This window comes from Amia ocellicauda, chromosome 20 (assembly GCF_036373705.1).
Source record: "Amia ocellicauda isolate fAmiCal2 chromosome 20, fAmiCal2.hap1, whole genome shotgun sequence".
Taxonomy (NCBI): Eukaryota; Metazoa; Chordata; class Actinopteri; order Amiiformes; family Amiidae; genus Amia; species Amia ocellicauda.
Genome location: NC_089869.1, coordinates 20,080,891 through 20,104,385, shown reverse-complemented (window position 1 = coordinate 20,104,385; position 23,495 = coordinate 20,080,891). Strand labels below are relative to the sequence as shown.

The 23,495-nt window shown below is 42.6% G+C and overlaps 1 protein-coding gene across 3 annotated transcripts in view; it reads right to left on the bottom strand.

The window, feature by feature from the left end:
• Window positions 1-341: 341 nt before the first annotated feature.
• The window catches only part of ide (insulin-degrading enzyme), a 26,830-nt gene continuing 3,676 nt past the window's right edge, over window positions 342-23,495 (bottom strand). For 2 of the 3 annotated variants that reach the window (XM_066693025.1, XM_066693023.1), the window contains exons 3-25: window positions 23,213-23,420; window positions 21,300-21,469; window positions 20,145-20,267; window positions 18,943-19,055; window positions 18,273-18,435; window positions 17,045-17,137; window positions 16,853-16,944; window positions 16,563-16,643; window positions 16,130-16,233; window positions 13,061-13,163; window positions 12,160-12,282; window positions 11,809-11,891; window positions 10,644-10,788; window positions 7,824-7,934; window positions 7,601-7,721; window positions 6,609-6,700; window positions 5,841-5,952; window positions 5,519-5,686; window positions 5,105-5,377; window positions 4,789-4,850; window positions 3,646-3,718; window positions 2,852-2,919; window positions 342-2,675 (exon numbers count right to left, since the gene is read on the bottom strand). In XM_066693025.1, the coding sequence (XP_066549122.1) occupies window positions 2,580-2,675; window positions 2,852-2,919; window positions 3,646-3,718; window positions 4,789-4,850; window positions 5,105-5,377; window positions 5,519-5,686; window positions 5,841-5,952; window positions 6,609-6,700; window positions 7,601-7,721; window positions 7,824-7,934; window positions 10,644-10,788; window positions 11,809-11,891; window positions 12,160-12,282; window positions 13,061-13,163; window positions 16,130-16,233; window positions 16,563-16,643; window positions 16,853-16,944; window positions 17,045-17,137; window positions 18,273-18,435; window positions 18,943-19,055; window positions 20,145-20,267; window positions 21,300-21,469; window positions 23,213-23,420 (2,777 nt within the window). In that variant the 3' untranslated portion in view covers window positions 342-2,579. Of the gene's footprint in view, window positions 2,676-2,851; window positions 2,920-3,645; window positions 3,719-4,788; window positions 4,851-5,104; window positions 5,378-5,518; window positions 5,687-5,840; window positions 5,953-6,608; window positions 6,701-7,600; window positions 7,722-7,823; window positions 7,935-9,826; window positions 9,972-10,643; window positions 10,789-11,808; window positions 11,892-12,159; window positions 12,283-13,060; window positions 13,164-16,129; window positions 16,234-16,562; window positions 16,644-16,852; window positions 16,945-17,044; window positions 17,138-18,272; window positions 18,436-18,942; window positions 19,056-20,144; window positions 20,268-21,299; window positions 21,470-23,212; window positions 23,421-23,495 lie in introns of all 3 variants that reach the window. The other variant, XM_066693024.1, reaches the window with a different exon arrangement.

The following is a 23,495-nucleotide window of genomic DNA, read 5'->3' as shown; positions in this document are numbered from 1 at the left end:
ACAGTCACCGGTGCGTGTAAAACACACCCTTCACTCCCCTCACCGGTTGATGCCCTTCTGACTCACCAAGGAGTCTGCAGCGCATAAAAACGCGCCCTTCTGACCCAACAATGCGCATCGATTCCGAAGACGTGGATTTACTCGGCACGTTCCACCCCCCCGAACAAACCCAGAACGTCTGCATGCTTCATTCACAGAGGACTCGTTAACCAAGGTAGTAATACACATCACTTTACTTATTCGGTGCTTAAAAGCCTGCCGATACAAAGGAACTGAAGACTCTGGTGTTTGCAGGTAAACGTCGTCTCGATCTGGGCGTAGAATTACAACAGGCAGCAGAATGAGGTAATTACATACTGTATTTATTGTAAACTGCAAAAAAATAAGTTAAAAAAGGAAACAAATCTTTGCACACTTTCATTCTGGCTGTTCTTAAACCACAAGCCACCCCTCCCCCCCCCAAGAAGCATAATTTTTAAATCAGTGTAAACAATGGATTCTTAACATAAAATTCAGGTTTCTATTCACAAGCAACTGGGTGTGAATAACAGATTACAAATGACTTTCTGTACAGTGTTACTACTTGGATGGTGCACCAGCGGATTCCAGTAAGAATCCATTGATATGCCTGAGTTTCTACTTCAAAGTTGCTAAACATAGTAAAATGCTGGAACAACATTAAGAAGCTTTTTGTACCGTTTTAAACAACCGGTAACTAATGACACTTCTGTTCAATTTATTTTAATTTGTTAATGCATTATATGGTTTTAAAAATACAAATTGTGACGAGTTTTGCTTTCTCAAGAATTGTAGAAAATGCAGCATAACAGTTGATACTAGCCAGCCTGAGACATCGTACAGGAGATTCCAAGCATGTCTTCTAATAAAAAATATGATTCTCGGTCGTAATTTGGCTTTAAAATGTTCAGCGAGCCCTGAGAAATGGAGACTGTGCGAGGTCGTGCCGGGTTGATGGGAAAAGATAATTGAGCAGTCGTGACACCTGTGAGGGCAAGTTAAAGCGGTTAAAAATAAGAAATGGAAATTCTCCTTCTGCGGCCGGACATAATCGGACGAGACGGGTACTTACTCGGCCCGAGAAAGATCAGACGCCGGTGAAGGTTCCTTCCGGAGAACTCTGTGATCGTAGCCTAAAATAATTTAAGTGCAAAATCACCTCAGTTTTGACTGAATTTAGCTTCAAATCGCCCTTTGCTAGAGTTTATGTACACTTATTTGATCTTTATTGCTTAAATGTGAGGGCATATTTACAAGCACAATATCAGCACTCCGTACAGTCTTTTAGAAGTCAAATAAGAGTCGCGCGTGAAGTTACTGTAGCTGTTGATCTATTCAGGTCATCCGAGCAGTTTCTGATGTTGTGTGGCAGCCATTTATAATAGAACGTGTGGCTCAACTAAATACTCCAGGAGTTCAAACCTCGGTGGTCTCCTGGTGAAGTGTTTGCATCCCATGTGTTACAGCTCTACCCCACAGCATTAGAACCGGTTTAATTACTTTATTATATTGAAAATTAATCAGGTAGGAGGAGGAGACCAGAGACCACCCTATGGAGTGGACAGTGGACATCTCTGGCAGCCTGCAGGGTCTTCACCACCATGTCCACTACCCTAACCCATCTCTTGCCATAACCCTAGTCATAATCTCACTCCGATCCATGTTTTGAAACGTGCGCCGCTCTCTCTTCGCGATCGTGTACGGGCCGTTTCCGGAAACGATTCTCGAAACCCGGCTGAATGAAGTGCGGAACAATTCAAGGTGGCTTAAATTAAAAGGTTGTTTATTTTTCGTTTTTTCAAACAACATTGAAGCCAAATTAGAACAGCCCTGAGAAGATGCTTCAACGATACAAAACTGTAAAAAGCATTAGTTAAAAAGCAAAGCGGATGAGTCCAAGGTACGGCTCGCTCCCTCCGCCCCTCACGTGATCGGCAGTTCAAGCCGAGCTGCTCAAATGGTCCCAACATTTTACTAGTTTAAATAAAAATCGTCAAATTCCCGAAAACTTGTACAAAGATTAAAACTCAAGAATATATTTGTATATAAGGCTGATGTTCTATTGATAAAGACATTTCTTTCTACATTAGTGTGTTGCAGGACTTCATGAAATAAAGTGGCTTGGAGTGACGCTTTTGCCGTTACTGTGCGTCCCCCCAAAGTTATTACTACGAATGCAAGACCAATCATCGGACACGTCCCACTGCACTGAAATAAAACACCAGCTCTGCCCACTGTGCTAAACCTCGCAATACCACTATTATTACTTTCCAAAGCAGCTTTTCATAGGACAGGCGTTTTAAACTGATGAATCAATATTGGTACTCTTTTTCAGGCTCTTGTCATTTAGTTTTTTTTAATCTATTAACATTCTATGTATTGTATATTTTATTTTTAACATAAAAAAGAAAGAAAATGTGGTGTGACTTCTATGTCTCCAGAGAGCTTTGATAATGAACACAACTAGTTGCAACTCACACGTGTACACAGTCTCCGCACACACGCACACGCTCACACACACAGAGATTCATTATTATAGCTCCAGCGTCGGCGGGGGCCGCTCACAGCTTCGCCGCCATGAAGTTGATGTGTTGTTTGGCCAGGGGGAAGAGGGGCAGGCTGCGCTTGAACTCCGTCATGTCCTGCACCAGGACGGGCTGCAGCCGGGAGGAACAGGGACACGTTACCAACCGCAAACCCCATCGCCCCCAAACACATTCAAGTTTCCCACCAGGCGCCACAACTACTGAGAAGATTAACCGTCAAAGATAACTAAGACACCTGGCTTTCCGATACACATTCGCTTCCACTGAGGAGTGGTTTTCTACCGTACCTGAGGCAGGGAGGGTGCAGGGGCCAGATTGACATCATTTTGGCACGGAAATTCACCAACAACCGGGCCTGGGAAGCAAAGAAACAACAAATCAAGCCCGGTTACTGACATTAATTAACAAGAGCTCCGAGAGATTGCTCCACGTTCGACTGAAAACGCCCCACCTGTGTCTTCGAAAGCGTCAGGTGGTTCTACACAAGCCGCAATAAAAAGAAATTCAACAACCTCTGGCGGCCACGTTAAACTAATCAGCCGGAGCCCAAAACAACACAGACATTTCAAAGCAGGATGAAAAAAGGAACCGGTGTGAATATTTAAAATAAATTACAGCTCAAAAGCTTCAGTGACACGGGAACGTGCGCAAACCATACGAAGTCATCAGGATTAACAACCGCTTAAAAATCTGGTTCACACCTCTGCCCCTTAACTGCGCTGTGCGTTAACCTACATGTTCGGCTTCAGTAAGTGTGCTGGGGTATAGAGGTATAGATAAATAGATGACACTTGAAAGACATTTTCCCAGAAACCTCTCTGTTTTCAGTCTTCCATTGCATCGTTAATTTCAGTCCTTTCTAGGGTTTAATATTATTCAGGTGTCAAGAAATGTCATTAGCTCACAGAGTCACGGTGTGCATCTACAGGACACCGAGGACAACGAGGACACGCTCAGCCGAAGCCCGTTTCCGAAGCTCCGCGGCTCGGGAGTCACAGCTCGGCGGATCCCTGGTAATTTCCACTCTTCTAAGGTGCTAATCATCACTATAAATCAAACCGGGCGGTGCCGGCGTACTCACAGGAATCCATCTCCCTCGACAGCACGTGCACGGACACCTTGTGCCTCTTGGGAGCGTCAACCGCGAGCAGATCCTGGGGAAAAAAAAAAGAGTGGAAAAGTGAAATAAATGCTTGTGGGTATGAGAACAGCAGTGTGTAAATGTGTGTGTGTGTGTAACTATGCTAACAATAGGCCTTATTGTGGGATATGGATGACGCATAGTTCAGAATGTACAGCAAATCAAATAAAACGAGAAAAGTCAGGATATATTCAGATTCAAATCTCCATTCAATAAACATTTTTAAAAGGATTACAGTATCAACTCAGTTTAGTCAGAGGAAGATAATTAGTTTAGGCTGTGCACACCGCCACACTATTGAAACAAAACGAATGCAGGATAGGTTTAGCAGGGGCTGCGTTTTAGAGACACAGCATTGCCCAGTCAGAGCAGCTCCCGTGACAAAGACACAAAAGGGGCATTAACGAAGCTTCACGCGGGCAGGGGGCAGGGGGCAGGGGGCAGGGGGCAGGGCTGCATTTGTTGAGCCTATTGCAGAAAGAACAGAAACACATCGGTGGGTCTCCCCGGGTCTCCTCCGTCCGCCTCTGTGAGCTCACCGGCAATGCGTCACATGACCTGGCCGATTCTCTTCCTGAAGTGGTGCAAGATTTTAAAAAGCAATCCTCCAAGAGTGGGGGTTTTGTTCTTGCATATACAGAGAGTCTGGCTGATTATCAAAGGGTGGGTGTTAACTAATCTTTTCGGAAGTCGAAATAAAAACGACGTCCTGCTGATGCTCAGGGTGCCGCCGACTCCCCGGTGCCTCCGAGCTCGAGGACAGTAAGCATGTCGCGATGTGAGATTAGTGCCCGAGTCAATGACCTCCAGGGTGCCTTCATGGCAGACGATGCTGCGTTTCTCCTGCGCAGCTGGTAAACGAGCAACTTAAAAAAGGATGCTGTACAAACTTTATTAACTGTCTACGGACACCACCTCCTTCCCCGAGACAGGTGCCTGACTGGGCACGAAGGACACACCTGCAGACAAGATGCTGACGCCTCAAAGGTTCACATCTGCCATTTTATTTTTCCTTTTTCGTGCCTTACCCTCCCAGCATACTCTGCATAAAAGCATTAAACACTTTCAAATAAATCCACTTACCCTATAAAACTGCATGACATTTTCTTTAGTCAACGTCTTGAGATAGGCGACTTCAATATTATCTGAAACAAAAAAACGGCTTTGACTAAACAAACAGACACACACAGGACGATACAAACTGCAGACACAGACATTTAGACTAGTTGTGCCAGCTGAGGGTTACTAAAATTCAATTACAATTTCACAAAAACTTCTGTCTTTCAACTGAAACTGGCAGAGAGGGAGAATACAATAAGTGTAAAAAAGAAAATCCCTCATATCATAGTAAATCCATTCCTAACTGTAGGACAGCAGAAGGCCCGGGCTGTCCCCTCACCTCTGTCGAAGTTGTACTGCTGCGAGATGATCTCCCCCCAGTACTTGGCGCACTCGGCCGCCAGCTTCTTGGGCTTGTCCAGGCGGCGGATGGCCAGCGCCTGGATGTGCTTGTTGAAGGCCTCGTCAGCCATCTCCTCCACGCTGCGCTCCATGGTCCTCAGGAAGGCCTCCACGCGGCTCTCCAGGTAGTGCGGCGCCTTCTCCGACTGGATGATGAAGCGCAGGCCTTGGACGCCGTTAGCTCTGCGCGGCCCGCTGAACACGATGTACCCTGGGATATCAAAACGTCAAACGTTTTAGCGCCGGCTGGACGAGACACTTTCGCCAAAGAGGGAGCAGGGAGGTCTTTCAGATGAGATTTCCCGATAAAACGGCCCAGAACCCCACACGTCGTGGGAGAGGCGGGACTCACCCAGCTGCTCCTTGGTGCGCAGGGTGTTGAAGCAAGGCTCCGAGATGATCTGGCAGAAGAGCTCCAGCAGCATGTTCTCGTGGGTGTTCTGCATGTCGGTCTGGTAGTAGATCTCGATGCCGCAGTTGTTGTGCACCTCATTCCTCTGCTGGTACACGTACCATCCCCCTGAAAGCAAGCGGGCACGCATGACACTAAACTAAAGAGCGCACATTTCAGCACAAAGCTAAAAAGGTGTTCCGGACCCTGATTTGTTTCCCTGAATTACAGCGAGAATATTGAAGGCTACAGACATGCCTACAACCACGGCAAACCAACTTACGGTCAGGGACCTGGACCTCTCTGTAGCGAATCAGCTGGCTGGGGAGGAGGGGCTTGGTGTGAGCGTGCTCGATGAGCGTGTCCTCCAGCATCTGCATCATCCCTAAAGCAGACTGACAGGGAGACAGTTGGCGGTTAACAGCGCCCCCACACCCTTCAATTGCCATTCAAAATGTCCCACGTCGTTCCTCATTATCCGAAGGAGCAACTAGAAGTCACACTCCCTGGCTGTGAGAGAACCGCAGCCCAGAGTTCGATAACACAAGAGTATTCCCGGTACTGGCCGTCTCTCTCTAAACTCCCAGGCAATGAAACGTCTGCAACGTCAGCATTAAAACTAGTCACGAGCGCTCGCCCGCACACCCACACGCTTTTTAACAAAAAGAGCAGATTCACATTATAGACTTTAGCAGTCCCTGCGGCAAAACGAAAGTCACGCAAGGAGAGAACTTTCCCCCGGCAGGGATCCCTAATCCGTTTTAGTGCGGCTGCGACATTCGCTGCGTTAGCAAGGATAAACGGAGACATCTGACAGCTGTGGTTGTATATAAACAGCGATTTGATCATGGGAGTGCTTATCAGTGCTGCTCTGTTAACACATTCCCGTATGAAAGATAAAAGGATTCTGTGATGCATACAGTCCGTGTTAAGCAGTTAAAGAGAGGCAAAATAAAAACATGTCACATCCTGGTAGACTCTGCGACAGTCCACACACACACACACACACACACACACACACTTTTTCATCCATGAAAGGCGGCAAACCAACCTGTTTCGTGATATTGCCATGGAGAAGTGCTTCAATGTGTAACCGTGACAGCAGCTGAGGTATGAAGGCCTTGAGGCGGGGGAGAGTGACATCTGGAAAAGATATTTCGACAGCAGAATCAATCACACCGCCCTTCGTTCGGCGAAGAGCGCAATTATCATCAGCATCACGCATTGGCACAAATCAAGCACTTCTTAAACGAAAATGATGCACAAATCACAATAAAACAAATGCAAATCCCCCAAACCCTCGCCATCTCCATCCTTATCACATCTAATTACAATCCAGGTACGGATGGGACTGTGCCACTGCACCCTGCATCTTGCTTTAAATTCACACAGCGTCTGACCCAGATTCACAAGTAAGTGTTCTGCCTGGCAGAGGAGTCGCTACCAAACAGACCGGCACTCCGGGGAACCGTGAGAAACAATTTAAGATTGAGAGTTAACCGAAAAAGTGCACACAGATATGCCGACTCACGATGTATACCGAAAAGGTAGACAACAGCACGAGGCTGCCCTGATATTGCACGTTAACCACGTTGCTCGTTAGGCAAAAACAAATGCGTGGTCGCAAATTAAACATCTATCTGAATGCGCAGCGTCACTCACACACCAAGGTTTTACTGCTGCATCTGTTACTCACAAAGTGATGATAAATTTGGACATTAAAATGATTGAATCGCAAGAGCTCTCAAACAGAACCCTAACACAGACGGGACATATGTCAGTAATGTTGTCACCACACTGCAGAGGGAGGAAAACGCTCGTAAACGAGAGTGCGACATCTTAAAGAGAGGACTTCATTTCACGCTTTGAATCAATTATTTTCCCGTCCACGCGTCAGAAAAATAAAATAAATACAATCCTGCACTAGGATACTGCTTTTTAACAACGGGATGGCTTTGCACATAGAGGATCGCCTCGGTTGCCCATGCATTTCCTCCTCCTGACCACAGTGGGTAAGGAAGGCTGTCCAAAAGCGGGCCTTACCATCCAGGGCCTCCTTCAGCTCGTCTTTGGTCCAGGCCACCTCCGTCATCAACAGTCGCAGGTAGTACATGGCATGCTGGTGGGGCTGCTCCGCGCGGAAGTTATTCAAAGATCGCATATACTGTAACAGGTTTACAAAGCACAGAGGTTAAAGGTGAATCTGAAAACGAAACGGCGTAAAAGGGGCAAGAGGGGCAGAGTTTCGAAAACACAGAGAGCTCACCGCTTCCTTTATGATCTCAAACCGCCTTTCGTCGATGTCGAAGGCGGCCATCTTCTCTACGATCTTCTTCAGCAGGATGTGCTGTTTGTCGTTGTAGCCCTTCACAGACAGCTATGGGGGAGGATTAGAGAAGTGGCAAGTGTGAATGCGACGCGCCGGCCTGGAGTCACAGCTTCACAGGGCAGTAGAAGAGCGGAGGGAGGTGGGTATAGATTGGGCATGGAGGGGGCAGGGGGCTGGAGGGTCAGAGCTGGGCCAGTTCTGTATGTCTACACCTATATGTTCGTTATAACTTGCTCACACTTCTCACAGAGGGCATTCAAACTGAGCCTGTTCGAGTCCAATTGTTAAACTCTTCACCTATAAGTGTGCGGTGAGAACTAAATCAAAACAGCCAGAGAGAGACACATCAGGACTGTGTAAACTCTTATAAAAGTTCGCCAGCCATGATGTTTCAGAGGGACTGGACTTCGATTCTCTGCCCAATTTATCACTCTCTCACGTCCCTCAGCACAGGAGGAGAGAGAGGCCGTTTGGGTTGCGTTTTTCTTCAGGCTGTGCAAACACACGACAGGGGCGCCCATTTCTCTGCACTGAGCACAGGGCTCGGGCTACTGCGGGTCACTGGCTAAATCACACAGTCACCTTGAGGGATAATATGGAGAAAAGCAGAGTATGAATAATGGGGCCTAGAAAAAATAAATAGGCCTGTCCAAGGCACTCACACTATTGACTCTGCTCTTTAGCTCAAAGATCAGTGTTTGTGTTGCCCACATTTAATCAGACTAACACTATATGTTGCATTTGAGATAACGGGACAGTTATTTAAACCCATGGTTATTAATTCTGACTTTCTGTATTAGCCTTCATGCATCACCGATCATACTGTTAAAAGCAGCAATAACACACACACGCATACACACACACACGCACTGCCCCCTGGCTGCCCTTGTGTGAGATACAACCGCAGACCAATCTAATGACACAGCACAAAATGCAAGCTGAGAGAAGCAGTCAAGACCGAGTCAATTTAGTATATTGGGAAAGCTTAACAACCCATTTCAGTCCCCTTCACAGTAAGGTAACATACAGGACCCGACGATTCAAGAAGAGGATTACAAGCAAAGAAGTAAAGAAGTGGCCTCATCTTTAATGCTCTCACGATCTCTCGATTTAGACGTGATCAACCTGAGAGATGGGTAGCATCTACTGCTCTGTCCCGATATTCAAAATACATATTTATTCTTATTCTGTTGAGTGTTGACACTAAGGGAGACTATGATTTATCGTGGGCGGGGCTATTAAGACTAAACCCTTCCATTAGTTGACATTTATAAACAAGCCAAAAACAGAAGTGTGGGTTAAACTGAAACTGCATGTATGATTTTAAGTCCTAAAATATTGATCCAAACAGGAAAGCATGAAATTAGTTAGAGGAAAAACAGAAATACAAAAACAGCACGTCAAACCAAGGTCAAAGAGACAGCCCGTTAAGATTGAATGTGTTTACAAGTCAGCAGCTTCAGCGTTTTAAGACGGGGCAAGAGACCAGTGAGCTTTTATTTGTTGTTTTACTGATTTTTCTTTCATTCTGATCTGGTTCACCCTTGGATGGAAACATTCAAGGTTTTATTTAATGCAAAACTACTTCTGAAACTGCAATTGTTCTTCACCTTATCAACTTCACCCCCACTGACAAGGACGTGTGGCATCTTTTCCTCATCGCCGACCACAGTCATTTTAATAAAGATCGGCTTTCGGGATGTGATGACCTTGTTTCCGATTTAAATGCACGGCCATCATCGCAGCCCTAGTTAGGCTCTGATTATCCATCCCTGTGGCATTCGCTTCCTACTCAGTTTTTTGGGGGGCAGATCCGTAAAACAACAAAAAAAATGGGATTTTGAAAAGCCGAACCCATGAGCCCTACACAGAAGACAGCAAGAGCAACCTCAACACTCAAGTCTCAAGATACATCCCTCTCCCTCTGTGCTTCTACTTACAAGGATCGCATTCATTCCTGAGGCTACGGCATAGACCAAACCTGAGAGGCGGGCTGCATATGTATACTCTTTTAAATCATCCTTCAATAACCTGAGAAACAGGTAACTCATGTTGCAATGGAGAGGGTCGGCATAAAGGTAGCGACTAACAAAAAGAAAACAAGAGAGAGATATTGGTTTGATACCTCTGACGTGGACATGGATGAGGTGACTGGCGGAAGAGTATGTATATGCAGCCTAATGACCAGCTTTCGACTCAATGGGCGAGGAAATGATCTGGAGGAGTCTACAGACGAAGAATCTGCCGAGAAGGTTTCTGTTTTCCATTGCACTGGCTTGGCCGTAATCACGTTGCGAGTCGACTCGCAGTGGGGAGCGTGTTGATGCCAGTATACTCCATTCTGGTTCCGTTTAGTTTTTTCCCGCCAGATTAACCACAAAACTCTCTTAAATACAAAGTTCTCCCCTAAGAATAGTTCTGAGCCCACTTTTTGCACCCCACCCCCCCAATTTAAAAAGCCAATCCATTCTTGACATCCCAATACACAATTGGAGGCAGAGATGCATCTGAACCAAACTTGAACAAACATCTCCTTGCATCCCATCAGCCACTGGGGCCGTGACCCTGACGCAGCGCATCACCGCAGACATCCTTCCCATGTCTCGGAAAACAATTCCACGCCAGAAACGACCGTAAAGAGACGCACTAATGGAAAACAGACACCGTCGCCTATTCCTTCGGCCGAGGAGGTCTAATGAGGGAAGGATCGGTTGAGAATGCTTGGTTCATGGTGTTGGTTTGAATTTGGGTACTTACATACATCCCATAGATGGTATTTTGCAGGTCATAGTTCAAGCCAGCTAACTCAGCTGCATATGCATACTCGTTGAGAGAATCTTTGAGCAGCTCAAGGTACAAATAGGCCATGTTACAATGCAATGGATCCACATAAGCAAATGGGCTGAAAAGAGAATGTCACAAGTAAAGTCTTATATTTTTCCAGTGGCTTATGAACTGTCCATTTATTGTGGGAACTAAACCACAACTAATGAGCAAGAAATACAATTACAGATGTCTGCATTACAATTTTAACTTTGACAAAGTTTTTTTTTTTTTTTTTTTTTAAACAAAGAAATACATTTATAGGGAAATGCATGACCAATTACATCAAATTATCATCTTGCCCTGATTACTTTCAGTCATGCTATGAAGTACAGAAATGGAGACACTGCCGTTTAAACAAAAAGAGTTGTTAACTACACTGGAGTCTAAAATATCAGGTTTTGTTGTCTTAATAGGAAAGACGCGGAAACAAAATGTCACCCTTCAACATAAATATTGTCCTGTATATTCAAATCGGATTGTGTGAGATTTTCAAACTTTGTTTAATGTGAAAAGGAAAGTGTGGAGCTGCCCATAAGTGGTAATGAACTGTGGAGTTTGAGGCTGACGGGCAATTGTATTTAGACTTCTTTTGGAGAAAGTAGCACTAGTCATCAGTTGCTATTTATAACTATTGATCCCTCAATCTTAGGTCCCCCAGCGTTTAAGCTGCAAGATTGGGAAAGCACTGAACAAAATGGCACTTCAAAATGAAGTAACTCTGGGTTTGTGAAGCCTTAATGTAATCTGAAACTCAGAACTACACAGAAGAAAATATATGTCAATGAAACAGACTCTTTTCTTAAAAGGATTCTGTATAAATGCCTGTGTATAGGCAATTTCACACTTTAAATTAAGCACAAACAGACACACAGATTCCTGCTCTTGAAAGGAGAGAATGTTCTGGCAGCTGAAATTTGCTTTCTAACTCAAATCCCATTTCTTAATGGAATTATTTTAGCGATAGTTGGAAAGATGCATGCAAATTCAAATTCCAGATATATGAGGATGCTACTTTAAAATTGACCTCCGCCAGAACTCAAATTCCACATTTCTAACAGCTGTTCAAAGTTCCTGCAAAATCAGTATCAATACATACCTGAAAAACTCAAAGTTGAGGCAAGCTTTTGGAAGGAAAAATTTGTCATCCTGTTTGAACCACACTTTACTCATTGCGGTGTCCTGTAATAGATGCATATGTTAAAGTGAAGTAAAATCTTAAAATAATATAAAAGTCAATGCAGCTTCAGTGGTAAGTAGCATTTAAAAGCAGCAAAGGATAGTTTCACTTATAACTGCTGTATACAGAGTAACAAAAACAGTGCACTTCATGCTTTAAAATAGTCTTCTCATTCAGCTGGTTCTGGTCTCCCCACGGACTTTCTATAACAGTTTCATAAACAGACAGTTTTTATAATCTGAAAATGTGATTAATAACTTCAAAATATACCTTTATCAGTGTTGGGTACGGTGGTGCATCTTTTTCCAGGGGGTAGATCTCAAAATTTGTTGGGATAAATTCATTTTTCGTGGGCAGTTTAAACTTTCCATTTAGGTCAGCATTTTGCCACTTCTGAAAGACATAAAATGGTTCACTTCACAAAATACATTCATATAACTAGGCAGCAGACAAGCTTTAGTTCATACCAGTGGGAACTGCAGCAGATGTGTATACAATATATGAAGTATTATACAGGAATAAATGCTTTTATTCATTTTAATTTGGTCTTTATTGAAATAATTTATTTATTAAGCATTATGTCAAAAAGAGAAAGAAGGCTAAGCACACTAAAAACCCACTATATACATCAGAATGTACGCCGTATAAGAGACACCAGATAACTTGACAATTATTAAACGTCTTACAGAGAGAATAATGTGGATAGCAGGCAACTCATGAAATTATGTCTAGTCAAAGAGATGCCCTTCAGCAATCCATTCAATATATTTATATTTGCATGATTCACCAATTAATTGCATGGATGAATCATAAAACAATGTTTTCCCCTGAACATTATATCTCACCCACTAACCTTCACCACCTCAGGACTGTCTTTTCAAATGGCTTAGTCTATTTTTCCAGCACTGCAGAAAGAAAGGCTTAGCAAACAAAGAAAACTAAAGCAGTGAGTGTATATCAAAACACTATGTTTTTATTATGAGGCGATAACTCACTCCAGCTCGACATTATTAATGCAGTTGGCCTTAATCTTGTATTACAAAATAGTATTCAACAGCAAGCAGGCGTAGGCATAACTCTGGGATAAGCATCTTCCACCATTAAGCGATTCGGGTACCGTATTTAGGCATCCCTGTCTGTGCATTTTTATGGATTGCCATCCGTGGTTTACCTTTATAACCTCTTCAGAAATTGCTTCCTGCTTATACTGTGTCCCATACCATTCTTCTGTCTTATCGGTTAGGCCTTCAAATGATTTAGAAACGACTGCCACTCTGGAAGGAGGAGAGGAAGAAAATCATCATTACAATGCATTTCACAAACACACATTCACACTGGAGAATGAACACATGAAAGGATGCAATCTCTTCAGGAAGTATAATGGAAAATATTGCACTAATGCCTCAAAACACCAAGTACCCCAAGCCAGATACATATTATATACCACATCTGGCACAGCCGGGCTATACACAGTGACTTGACACACGTCTACCTTTTACCCAGGGAAGGAAACGGGTGATGCAAGAAATAACTTCAACAGAAGGCTTAAGAAGATGCTGCCAAGCTGCTCAGTCAAAGTAAGCGCCTGCATTTTCCTATTGGCTCAGCACAGGGTAATCTGTTTCAGCTTCACTAATTTTAGCTATTTCCCTTCTGTTTGGTTATTCAGCTTAGCTAAGGGCTTGAGGTCTCTTTATTTTCCACTTTATAGGTTGGATATCAAATAGAAGGAAGAGGAAAGAGGAAAAGAAAGTCGGCCACAGTCTACGCTCTGTACTTTTGCAGTCAGTGACTCCAGTGTGCGTACGGACTTGTATTGAATAAAATTCATAGAGCATATTACAAATTACCTGCCCTCCTGGCACCTGAATCAGCCCAGATGCTGTTTACAGCACTAACCGGGAAGAGGGAGACTGCAGCAGATATTAAATATTCACACCATGGCTTTATTGACGATAGCCTCATTACAGGATGTCTGTGTGGCAAAGAGCAAGCTGGCACACGGTTTCCCGTCACATCAATCATCCGCTCCACCTGGACGGCCTCACAATGGGCCGTTTCACTTCTCAGTTTTCACTTCGGAAAGACCATTTTAACATGGGCCTCCACCACAGATCCGCTGCCTCCCGTCACAATCTCGTTTCCCTTTACAAACAGACATGAAACGTGTTTGATAAATTGCATGGATGTAGAATCATATAGGTCTTTATCAGAGAATCAATCGCCCACATCTGTTAGAGGAGTAGAAACGATGATTTATAAAACACTTAAGTTCAGAAGGTAGTATTTCTCCCTCCGGTCGGTGGCTTTAATTTAAACACACGAGTAGAAATTATTATTATTATAACTACAGAGGAGAGACACCCTGCAGAGCACAGCCAGGGTCCTCTAGTGCCATCACCGCCTCCCTGCTAACAGTCACAGGACATTAAGATCTACGGTCTGAACATTTAGCCTGCAGATCTCTGTGGAATCCTTTCATAACGAACATTGAAAACCTGGCAATTGTAAAATTGTACACGGCAGAAAAAGAAAGAAATCTATAATGCTCATGAACCCCAAGGTCAGTCAAGTGGGCTGTTCACAGGATACGTCCACCAAGATATGAGAAAGACTTCCAGTCAGTAGGGTCACAGGTTGACTGACCATCTGATCGTGTCTACTTGTTGCTTATTATTATTATTCTTAGGCCCATGAACTAATAAGCTACACTACAATACCAAAGGTCAAGCTACAGACAAATTCTCTGCTAAAACAGGAATAGAGCCATTCATTCGGTCCAGCAGCAAGACAAAACAACCCGCAGGTCTTCAGTGAGGTATATCAGATGATGATTATCAAACCACTGACTAGTACTTTTTTTAATTATTAAACTAAATTAAATGAAGTCCCCTACAGCACAGGGGGCTGCAACTGTATCTTCTAATTAACCTTGTTCATTATTGCACTCTGATGAAGTCACCACAGCAGACTTAATTATAGCAACAGAGGACTAATGGCCAGTTTACACTGCTGTGCGCAATCTGCTCACAGTCTGATTAGATTGGGTGGCAAAACCATTCCCTTAAAAACAGTTTAAACGACTGCAAATATGCCATCCAAGCGAGTGGCCACAGAACCATTCCTATGTTCTTTAAACAACCCACATGAACGCACTTTTAGACGGAGGAGTGTACTTTGAACTCTCAATTCACCAGGCGTAGCATTTGTTATTTACATTTCCTGAACACAAACTGACGTCAGACTGTCAAGAAGCACCGAGAAAGGGATAGCGTGGAAGAGACTGCTGAACAAAGAGCTAGTGCATTCAAACTGTAACTGGAAGCAGGACAACTGGGGGTTAACAGCCCTGTCTATATCCAATATCTGTACTGTGGGAGTTGTCCTGTTGTTGACAATTACTGGGCCCCACCAGAAGAGGCGAGTCAGCAGAATCAGAATCCCAATCCCACCTTACCCCCTGTTCCCCCAAAATACCATTGTTTAGATATTAGGTTTCCAGACAGTTTGAAAAAATTTTCTAGTGGTACAGTCAAAAAAAGTCAGAAAATATTAGATTGTCATCTTTCATAAATCTTTGATCCAAGAAGATTTGCCTCACATCCCAACACGGGAAATGCATATTCAGCAATTTAAAGTCTCTCATGATACCCAGAAGTTTTTAATACATTAAAGGAGTGAAGATCAGGAGAGAAACAAATCAAGGGAAATCAGAGAAGCTGGTAGTCGAACAATAGCAACACAGAGCAAATGCAGCAATTCAATTAATTAAACAGTCATTATTCTCTAGTAATCCCAGGCGCTAACATTTCAATGCAGCAGCAGTTGAGTGCTGTACAGCCATTATTATGGGAAAATAAAAATAAATTGCAGAAAAATAAATTGACTCCCAAGAGCTTCTGAAGAAATAAAACGAAGGATGGAATATAAGACATGAAACAACCTTCTCTATTCCACTCCTCCTTGAAAACTAGTTCAAAACCAAAATCATGCGATATAAACGTTAAAGAGAACATTTTAAGGGCTTTCACTGGATCAAAAGAAAAACATCTCTAAAGGTTTAATCAAACACTACAGAAGTTTAAAATCAGTGGGAGCCCAGAAGAAACAATGTCAACAGTTTATCGCTGGGGAAATGTTACTTTGGAACAACTGCTTTCTAGCTTAACGAGATGACAGAACGTCATTTCACATCGCCTCAATTAGGCGTCACCTGTGAATAATAGCCAAAGACACTGACCTCACATTCTCGGGTCTAAGTTTGTCCAGCACCATCTCGATCAGGTCTGGTCTGAAGTCCTCCAGCAGGTACTCCGCTGCCAGAACCTCCTCTAGGGGGTAATACTGAAACGCACACCATAATGTTACTGTTTAAGCTTTAATGGCAGTAATACTATAACAGGCCACACTGACATTGATCTTCCTTAATTGCGGGGGGGTGCAATACAGACACACAATCATTGTTCTCCCTTAACAGAAGCTGTGAGCGTGTAATGCTTCGGGTAAAATCATGATTTCCCAGTCAATTTGTTCTCCTAATGCAACAGCTGATGTGTTTTACTGTCCTGTGACATCTAAAACCACTGAATTACTGTGGTGGGCGCTTTAAAACTCAGATCTTAAATATGAAGTAGGGAAAAACATAAAATGGTATACAGTAAACATCAACTCACATGTAATAAACCAGCGACTTTAGAGGTGTATCCTCTGGGTCTCTCCTTATCCTTGAACCTGAAGGCAACAGTATTCAAATCCTGGAAAGAAAAGCGAAAATAGGTTTGGTATTTCATTCGTAAAAAAGATATCAAATGGCTTCTTGGTGAAAGGAGAACAATCAAACATCCTCTATTTAATAAATCTAGACTGAATACTGAAGTACAATGGAGGGTTTTTTGGTTTGATTTTAAAACATAGTGAAAAAATGTGATGGAAACGGGTGTGACTTCATCCTTTTGGCGCGTACCTTGCACTCCTGGAAAACCCACTCCTGGGGACCCTCCGTGCGCAACTTCTGGATGTACTGGAACATGTGGAAGATGATGTCTTCCACATGTACTGGCAACACAGAAAGACAGAATCGGTGAGTGTTGTGAACAATTTTGGGGGACCAACCTTCTCTGAAATGTCATGAAAATAAAGCCAATGGCAAACTCACAAAGCCCTTCTTCGGTCAGATCCACATTGATGATGAAGAACATGAATCCTTTTGCCCCTTCCTTCTGGCCTCCTACAAGTGTGTTTACCCAGCCTGAAAAAATAGGAAATGAAGATTAAGATAAAAAAACATAGCTGCTCAGTGAAAACACATCAGATTAAAGGAGGATAGCTTTCCACCCTAACACAATGTAACGGCACTTTTAAAGCAAGGGGCTCCCCCGATGGCTTTAAAAATAACCTGGAGGCATGTTAGACGCAACGGTAAATAAATATATGAACACAAGTGTGTAGTGACTCAAGTATGTTCTGATGCAGGCCGCTTATCTGTATCAACCTTGTTTACACAGTCGATCTCTGCTCCGAGGGTAGAAAGCTTGTACAGATTATAATTTACTGTCACCGCTGCACTTTGTACATTTTATTTCCCAGGAGTCTTTGAGAGACTAGCAGGGGAACCCATTTTGAGATCTCAAACCAAAAGCAGAAGATGACATCAAAAAGCAAATCAACAAACTGACATTTTCTTAAATTATGAAACACCATGGTTTGTAATTTACACCAAAACATATCTGGCACGGCATAGTCCTCTCCGGTTACATTTCTGCAATGAGTCCCTGGACACAAGATCATATTTACTGTAATCTGTTCACTGCTAGACATGTCATCAAACCTGACACTACAACAGAGAAAGTTAAAAGGAAACAATAGTCTATGTTTACCGAGAGTTTGGCTCCAAATTATACCTACACTATTTTTCCAAAGAGAGCCTTAGTCATTTAATCCTACACATGAACCTTTTACTCTTTTATTCTGTAGTTTGTTCCTGTCCACACTTTAATTGCAACTATTACTTTGGGCGATATATATCCTTCGCAACAGAGATTTTGATGAAAACAGATAATGAGGAAGCACTGAATTATATTTGAGAGGATAAGTTTCTCAGCTTGTCCTGGAAATGTCCTTTGAACCAGTTCCTTCTTTTACATTTGACAGGAGGTCCCAGGATTCCCAGAGCAGAACTTATTCCAGCATTTGTGGGGAGAATAGCAGAGGACAAGCAATACTAATGGAATTGGAGGTTACGTAAGGTTCCTGCCCTGAAAATGAAAACTACTAACCATATGCCATGTCCCCATTTCATTAAAACTTAATAGTACAGAACATGAACCCTCATTTCATTCACGACTTAGCAGCTAATATCACAGGACAAACAATTTCACTCTCACCTTTAGATTTGAGCTCTGAGAGCAGGCTCCCGGGGCCTTCATGTCCGATGAGGTGACCAAGATAATGCCCAGGGTTGGACTTGTAATATTTCTGAAGGTCTGGGATGGGAAAGGTGACGTACAGGTTTCGAATATCCTTAACCGGTACCACCTTATAAAATTGCTGCAAAGAATCATACAGAAGCATATTTTAAAAGCATATTCCTACGATTGGTACAACACAGAATAGAAGGGGGGCCTAAATACATATTACCAGGCATTAGGCACAGAAGACAGAACTGAGATGGGCCTACTTTAACTTGATCTGAACCTCCATGAGTAACTCCTGCACTAAGGTAGTGTCTGTTTTCCTACTCATTATAATCGCAAAAGAATGCACATCATATGAAAACTGTATAATTCATCTTCAATTAAGATTATCATTAGTGTAATATGAATATAAAGTGACTGGGACACTGTGTCTTCAGAAGAGCAACAGAATGTCATATAAACAATGAAGTTCTAAAAGATTAAGTAGAAGAGTCCATGTTTTAAACAAAGGTATGTGCTATCAGCCATAAACTATTATTTTATATGATATTCGATATAACAGACTACACTGTTAATGTGATGTTTATAAACTGGCTCGACGCCCAAGCGAGGAGAGATGTCGGGAGTCTGGCAGTCTTACTCTGAGGTGCTCCTCTTGGAAAGGGTGCTCTGGAAATTCAGGGATGGGGACGCTTTTATTCTCCACTTCTGCAAAAAGCTTCACTACCATATTGGTCAGCTCATCCAGGGATTCTGGAGGCACAGAATAAAACAGGCCATCTGTTAAAAAATCCATCAACGTCAGGCAGCTTAAAATACCCTGAACCTTTCAGGAGATGTTTTACAGAACTCTGCACAGCTTAAACTGGAGCGTTGGTTATTCACTATAATGTCTGTACTCCTTCAGCACAAACAAAAGTCATGCATTTCTCAAACTGTATATATTCCAACTGGAAAAAACAATGTCCGGAATCACACTTTCATGTGGAGAAAACATGCCTTTCTTCTGAATTAGATAATTAAAGACATGTTGCAGGTTAGTAATAAACACATTGGATCAAATGTATTAAGCATTTACTTATGAAGTAATGTCTGGCTCACATAGTTGTTGCACATCTGTTTTTTGTCAGCAAAGACAGCGGTAGTAAAAGCAGTAATATGACTTAAAACTAAGTCCATATGTCCCAACACAGCACAAAAGTTAAAAGTGAGAGAATGCCTCTTTACTTATAATCTTCTGGATAAAAGAAACAAAGTGTTAATTCACAAAGCTTATCCATGTGCTCTGGTACCACACCTTATGTAAAATGAGGCCACTTCAGCAGCCTTCAATTAATCTTACGAAGGTGTGTAATGAACCATTCATCGAGTAAATTATGCCAGGATGTTAGGGATTTGACTAATGCATCATTCCATAATAAAAAGTAATTTCATCACCAGGACCATCACAACAGTGCAACAGCGCATCCAAGTCCCATTTCCAACCCCCATACTGAACACAAATAAAAACTTCCCAGCCATGAACGGAAAACCAGCTTCCCTTAAACATTCCCAGACCTACGGTTTGAAAACCAGAGAGTCCACCGGGCAGAATAACGGCACTACAGACAGAGAAGACCTTATGTGTCTTACAAACCCAAAACAAAGACTCCGAAGCACTGCAGCTGAGCTTGGAAGAGAGAGACCTACACGACTCAGGTTTCTGCACACCTGTGTGTACACCTGCCTTAACAAACCAGCTGCAATGTCCCTTTAGCGCTGGAATAGTTTGAAAAATCTCTAACACCAAGGAACTTTTTCATTTTGATCGGTTTCTTTCCTGCCCCCTTGCCCAGCACTCACCTCTGCCAAGCACACACAGGGCCATGAGGTTGGAGGAGTAGAACGTGGAGTGGAACTTGAGCAGCTCCTGGCGAACATCGATTCCATCTTTAGACGGCCGGGTTTCCAGGGTCAATTTATTACCTGAGATATAGTTCAAAACAATACATTTACAGATAAAAAGATAACCTAAATTGACAACCTTTTCCAGGAGGCAATAGAGGATTATTTGATTACAAATATACAATACTGAACACAAATAACCAACAAAGGCAGCTCAGGAATAAACAGCTTTGCAGGTACAGTTTGCAAACCCAAGAATCAATTCTCTGTGGTACGATATGCCCCTGCACCACTACCACCTCAGAGCAATTGGGCCGCCACCACTCCAGAAAGCTCTACAGTATTCGAATAAAACCCAGCAAGACAGAAACAGAAATTACTGTCACGGGGAAGAGGGGCTGCTATGCAAATGGCTCTGCCTGCGCCTCGCAAATTCTGAAACACATATGGTGAATTATTAACGTCTGGCTCTGATGCTGCAGCAGGCAGTGATGCGAAACATCCTGTTTCCAGCATTTGACCTCAAAGCTCGTTGACAGTCTCCTCAAATCAGTCTCACAGGCCCTGAACAGAGGAGGACTGGGAGAATGGAGGAGATAGCTTATCTGTGATGGCAGCAGTCACACAAATTGATAAGAGCTCAGAAAACACCCTTAACTACACAATTAAACAGTAAAATGGAAAGGTATGCACTTATGTACACAGTTTGAGTATGCATACATTCAAATGTATGTATACAAAATTGAAAAACCACAGAAAAAAGGAATAATTGTGCATGACATTTTTAACTGCACCAGGAATTACAGATTTTTCTGTTATTTCTAAGATAGTCAACTTTATTTTTCATCTATAAACTTAAACATGCTGGAAGCCTGCTGCATGTACAAAAAAAGTATTTTTCTATTGTTACAATGGCTGCAGGTCATCTATTTTCTGCAGAGGACAAAGCCAACAGTGATAGATGCTTATATAATGTGTTGCTGCCACCAACAGGTCAACTTGCAATCCAATCAGATGGCATTTTTTCCACTGGATTTTCAATACAGTACTGAGGTAAAACAATCTATGCACAAATCAAAGCAAAAACAAACCAAAAAACACACTCAATCTGACCTGTTCCAAATTTACTGAAGGGGTGATCTGGGTTGCCCGTAGCCTTCTCCAGCTGAAACAACCTCCAGGCGTCGTTCATCAGGTTCTTCTCGTGCTCCGAGTCCACCGAGTTCACCTCTCTGTCTTTGCAGCTCTCATCAAACAGGGGGCACAGAAAAAACTGGGCAAACCTAAACACACAGAGGAAGGTGATTTAGTTTCGGAAGTGGGGGGGACATTTCTCGCGAGTCCGACGGTGGGGAGGGACATCAAAGAGTTGGGAGGACAATTTCACCCATGCACCCCGTAAATAACGTCTATGAATGATCACGTCTTTCATTAAGGGGAGTTTTTTGACAATTCAAAGTGTCCCCACTGTCCCCCACTTAAATGAAGCCTATGATTGAGGATTGACAATATTGGGGGAACAAGTCTGCCCCCATCCCCCACTAAACCTAGGCCTTTCCAGCACTGTTTGGATATTTCTTTGTGAATGCAAACCTATTCTAATTGCATTTATCCAGGGTGGATTAGGCATTAAAACAGGTGGTGTTTAAACAGACTGCTGCCATGAAATTAAAAAGGCACTGATGCATGCACTCATCGAAGGTCTGTTGAAAACACTTGCATAACATTTGAATGTTTTTCCTTGATACATAATAAACGTTCAGATAACCTGCACTTTATAGCGGTGCCTTGTTAGAAAAGGGCGCTGATACAAATGCTGTTATTAATACTGCAAGATAAACTAAAGGACAAGCCCTGTACCTACATCACAGCTGTGGTCAATATATAACACTCAGGATATAAAATGGCAAACTGTGGGTTGACACACTTGACTAGATTAATGAACGGCGAATAAAATTACATATACAATCACCAGGTGGCAAATATATGTTATTACAACCCCAAGATCAATGATAATCTTGAAAAGCAAGGGCTCCACTAGTGAGTTCATAATGACAACTGTTAAAATTGTACATTTTGCATCATTTGTTTTAATTTTATATTTTTCACAATGACATAATAAAAACAAACCTTATATTCTTCAAACTGTTACACAGCACTAAATGTTTTAGAATATATATCTACACGAGCCAAGGTTTCATTTTAAGAAAAGTATTGAGTATTTGAGTAGTATTCAGATTGTAGTTCTATGCTCTATATGGACTTGTAAATAAGATACATTTGTGACTGAATGTATAAGATCCTTTTAATATTTGGAATGAATGCATTAACGACCTGTAACCATGTTTAAGTAGCCCATCTATAATATAGACTATCTGAGTTCTCTACATGTGTGCATATGTTTGATATATGTTTGTATGATAGTTATGTAGAAACTATGTGTACATGTAATTCAATCTGTATGACCATGCAAATAGTTATTTTTCATGGTGCTGGGGACAACTGATATATTGTACACATAGTAGATTCCATGATACCATAGGGGTATTAGTTCCAGTAAAACATTTCTAGTTGAAAATTTTAAAAAATGTGGCCCTTCACACTAGTAATTTTTCCAAATAGCAAAGAGATTTTAATAACTTCAAGACATCCATGACATCTAGTAATTAAATTGGTTTGGCAACTAAAAAAAATATATAATCAGGATCTGGATGCCAACTAAAAATGTGTTCTAGTTACTAAACAAATTCAGCCAAGAGGCTCCTAGAAATTAAGGTTGATTTTACGCCCTGACAATGTCACTCACAATCGCAAGAAAAGCTCAAACATCATACAGATACCATCTATTTTAAAAAGAAGCTGGTAACCGTGAATGAAAGCGGATATTGACCAGAGCTGTGAGGGTCAATTCTGGAACTGAAATATGTCTAGAGTTACAGAATCTAAACCAGTTACATTGAATTGAGAAGGAACTGGAATTAATCAAAAGGAATTGACCCCCATCTTTGAAAAAACGCAGCACTGACCGGTCCAGCGCCCCCTGGAGGTGTTCGTGGGACACATCGAAGTAGTAGTTGGTGTGCTCTCCGCTGGTGAAGGCGTTGGAGCTGCCCGCGTGCTCGCTCAGGAACTGGCTGTACTCGTTCTCCTTGGGGTACTTCTCCGTGCCAAGAAACAGCATGTGCTCACAGAAATGGGCCAGACCAGAGATGTTTGGAGGGTCGGACAACGAACCTGGACAGTGAAGCACACTAATCATTAATGCATCCTTTTCCAACACCGAAGGAAATTAAGGATTACAATTCATTA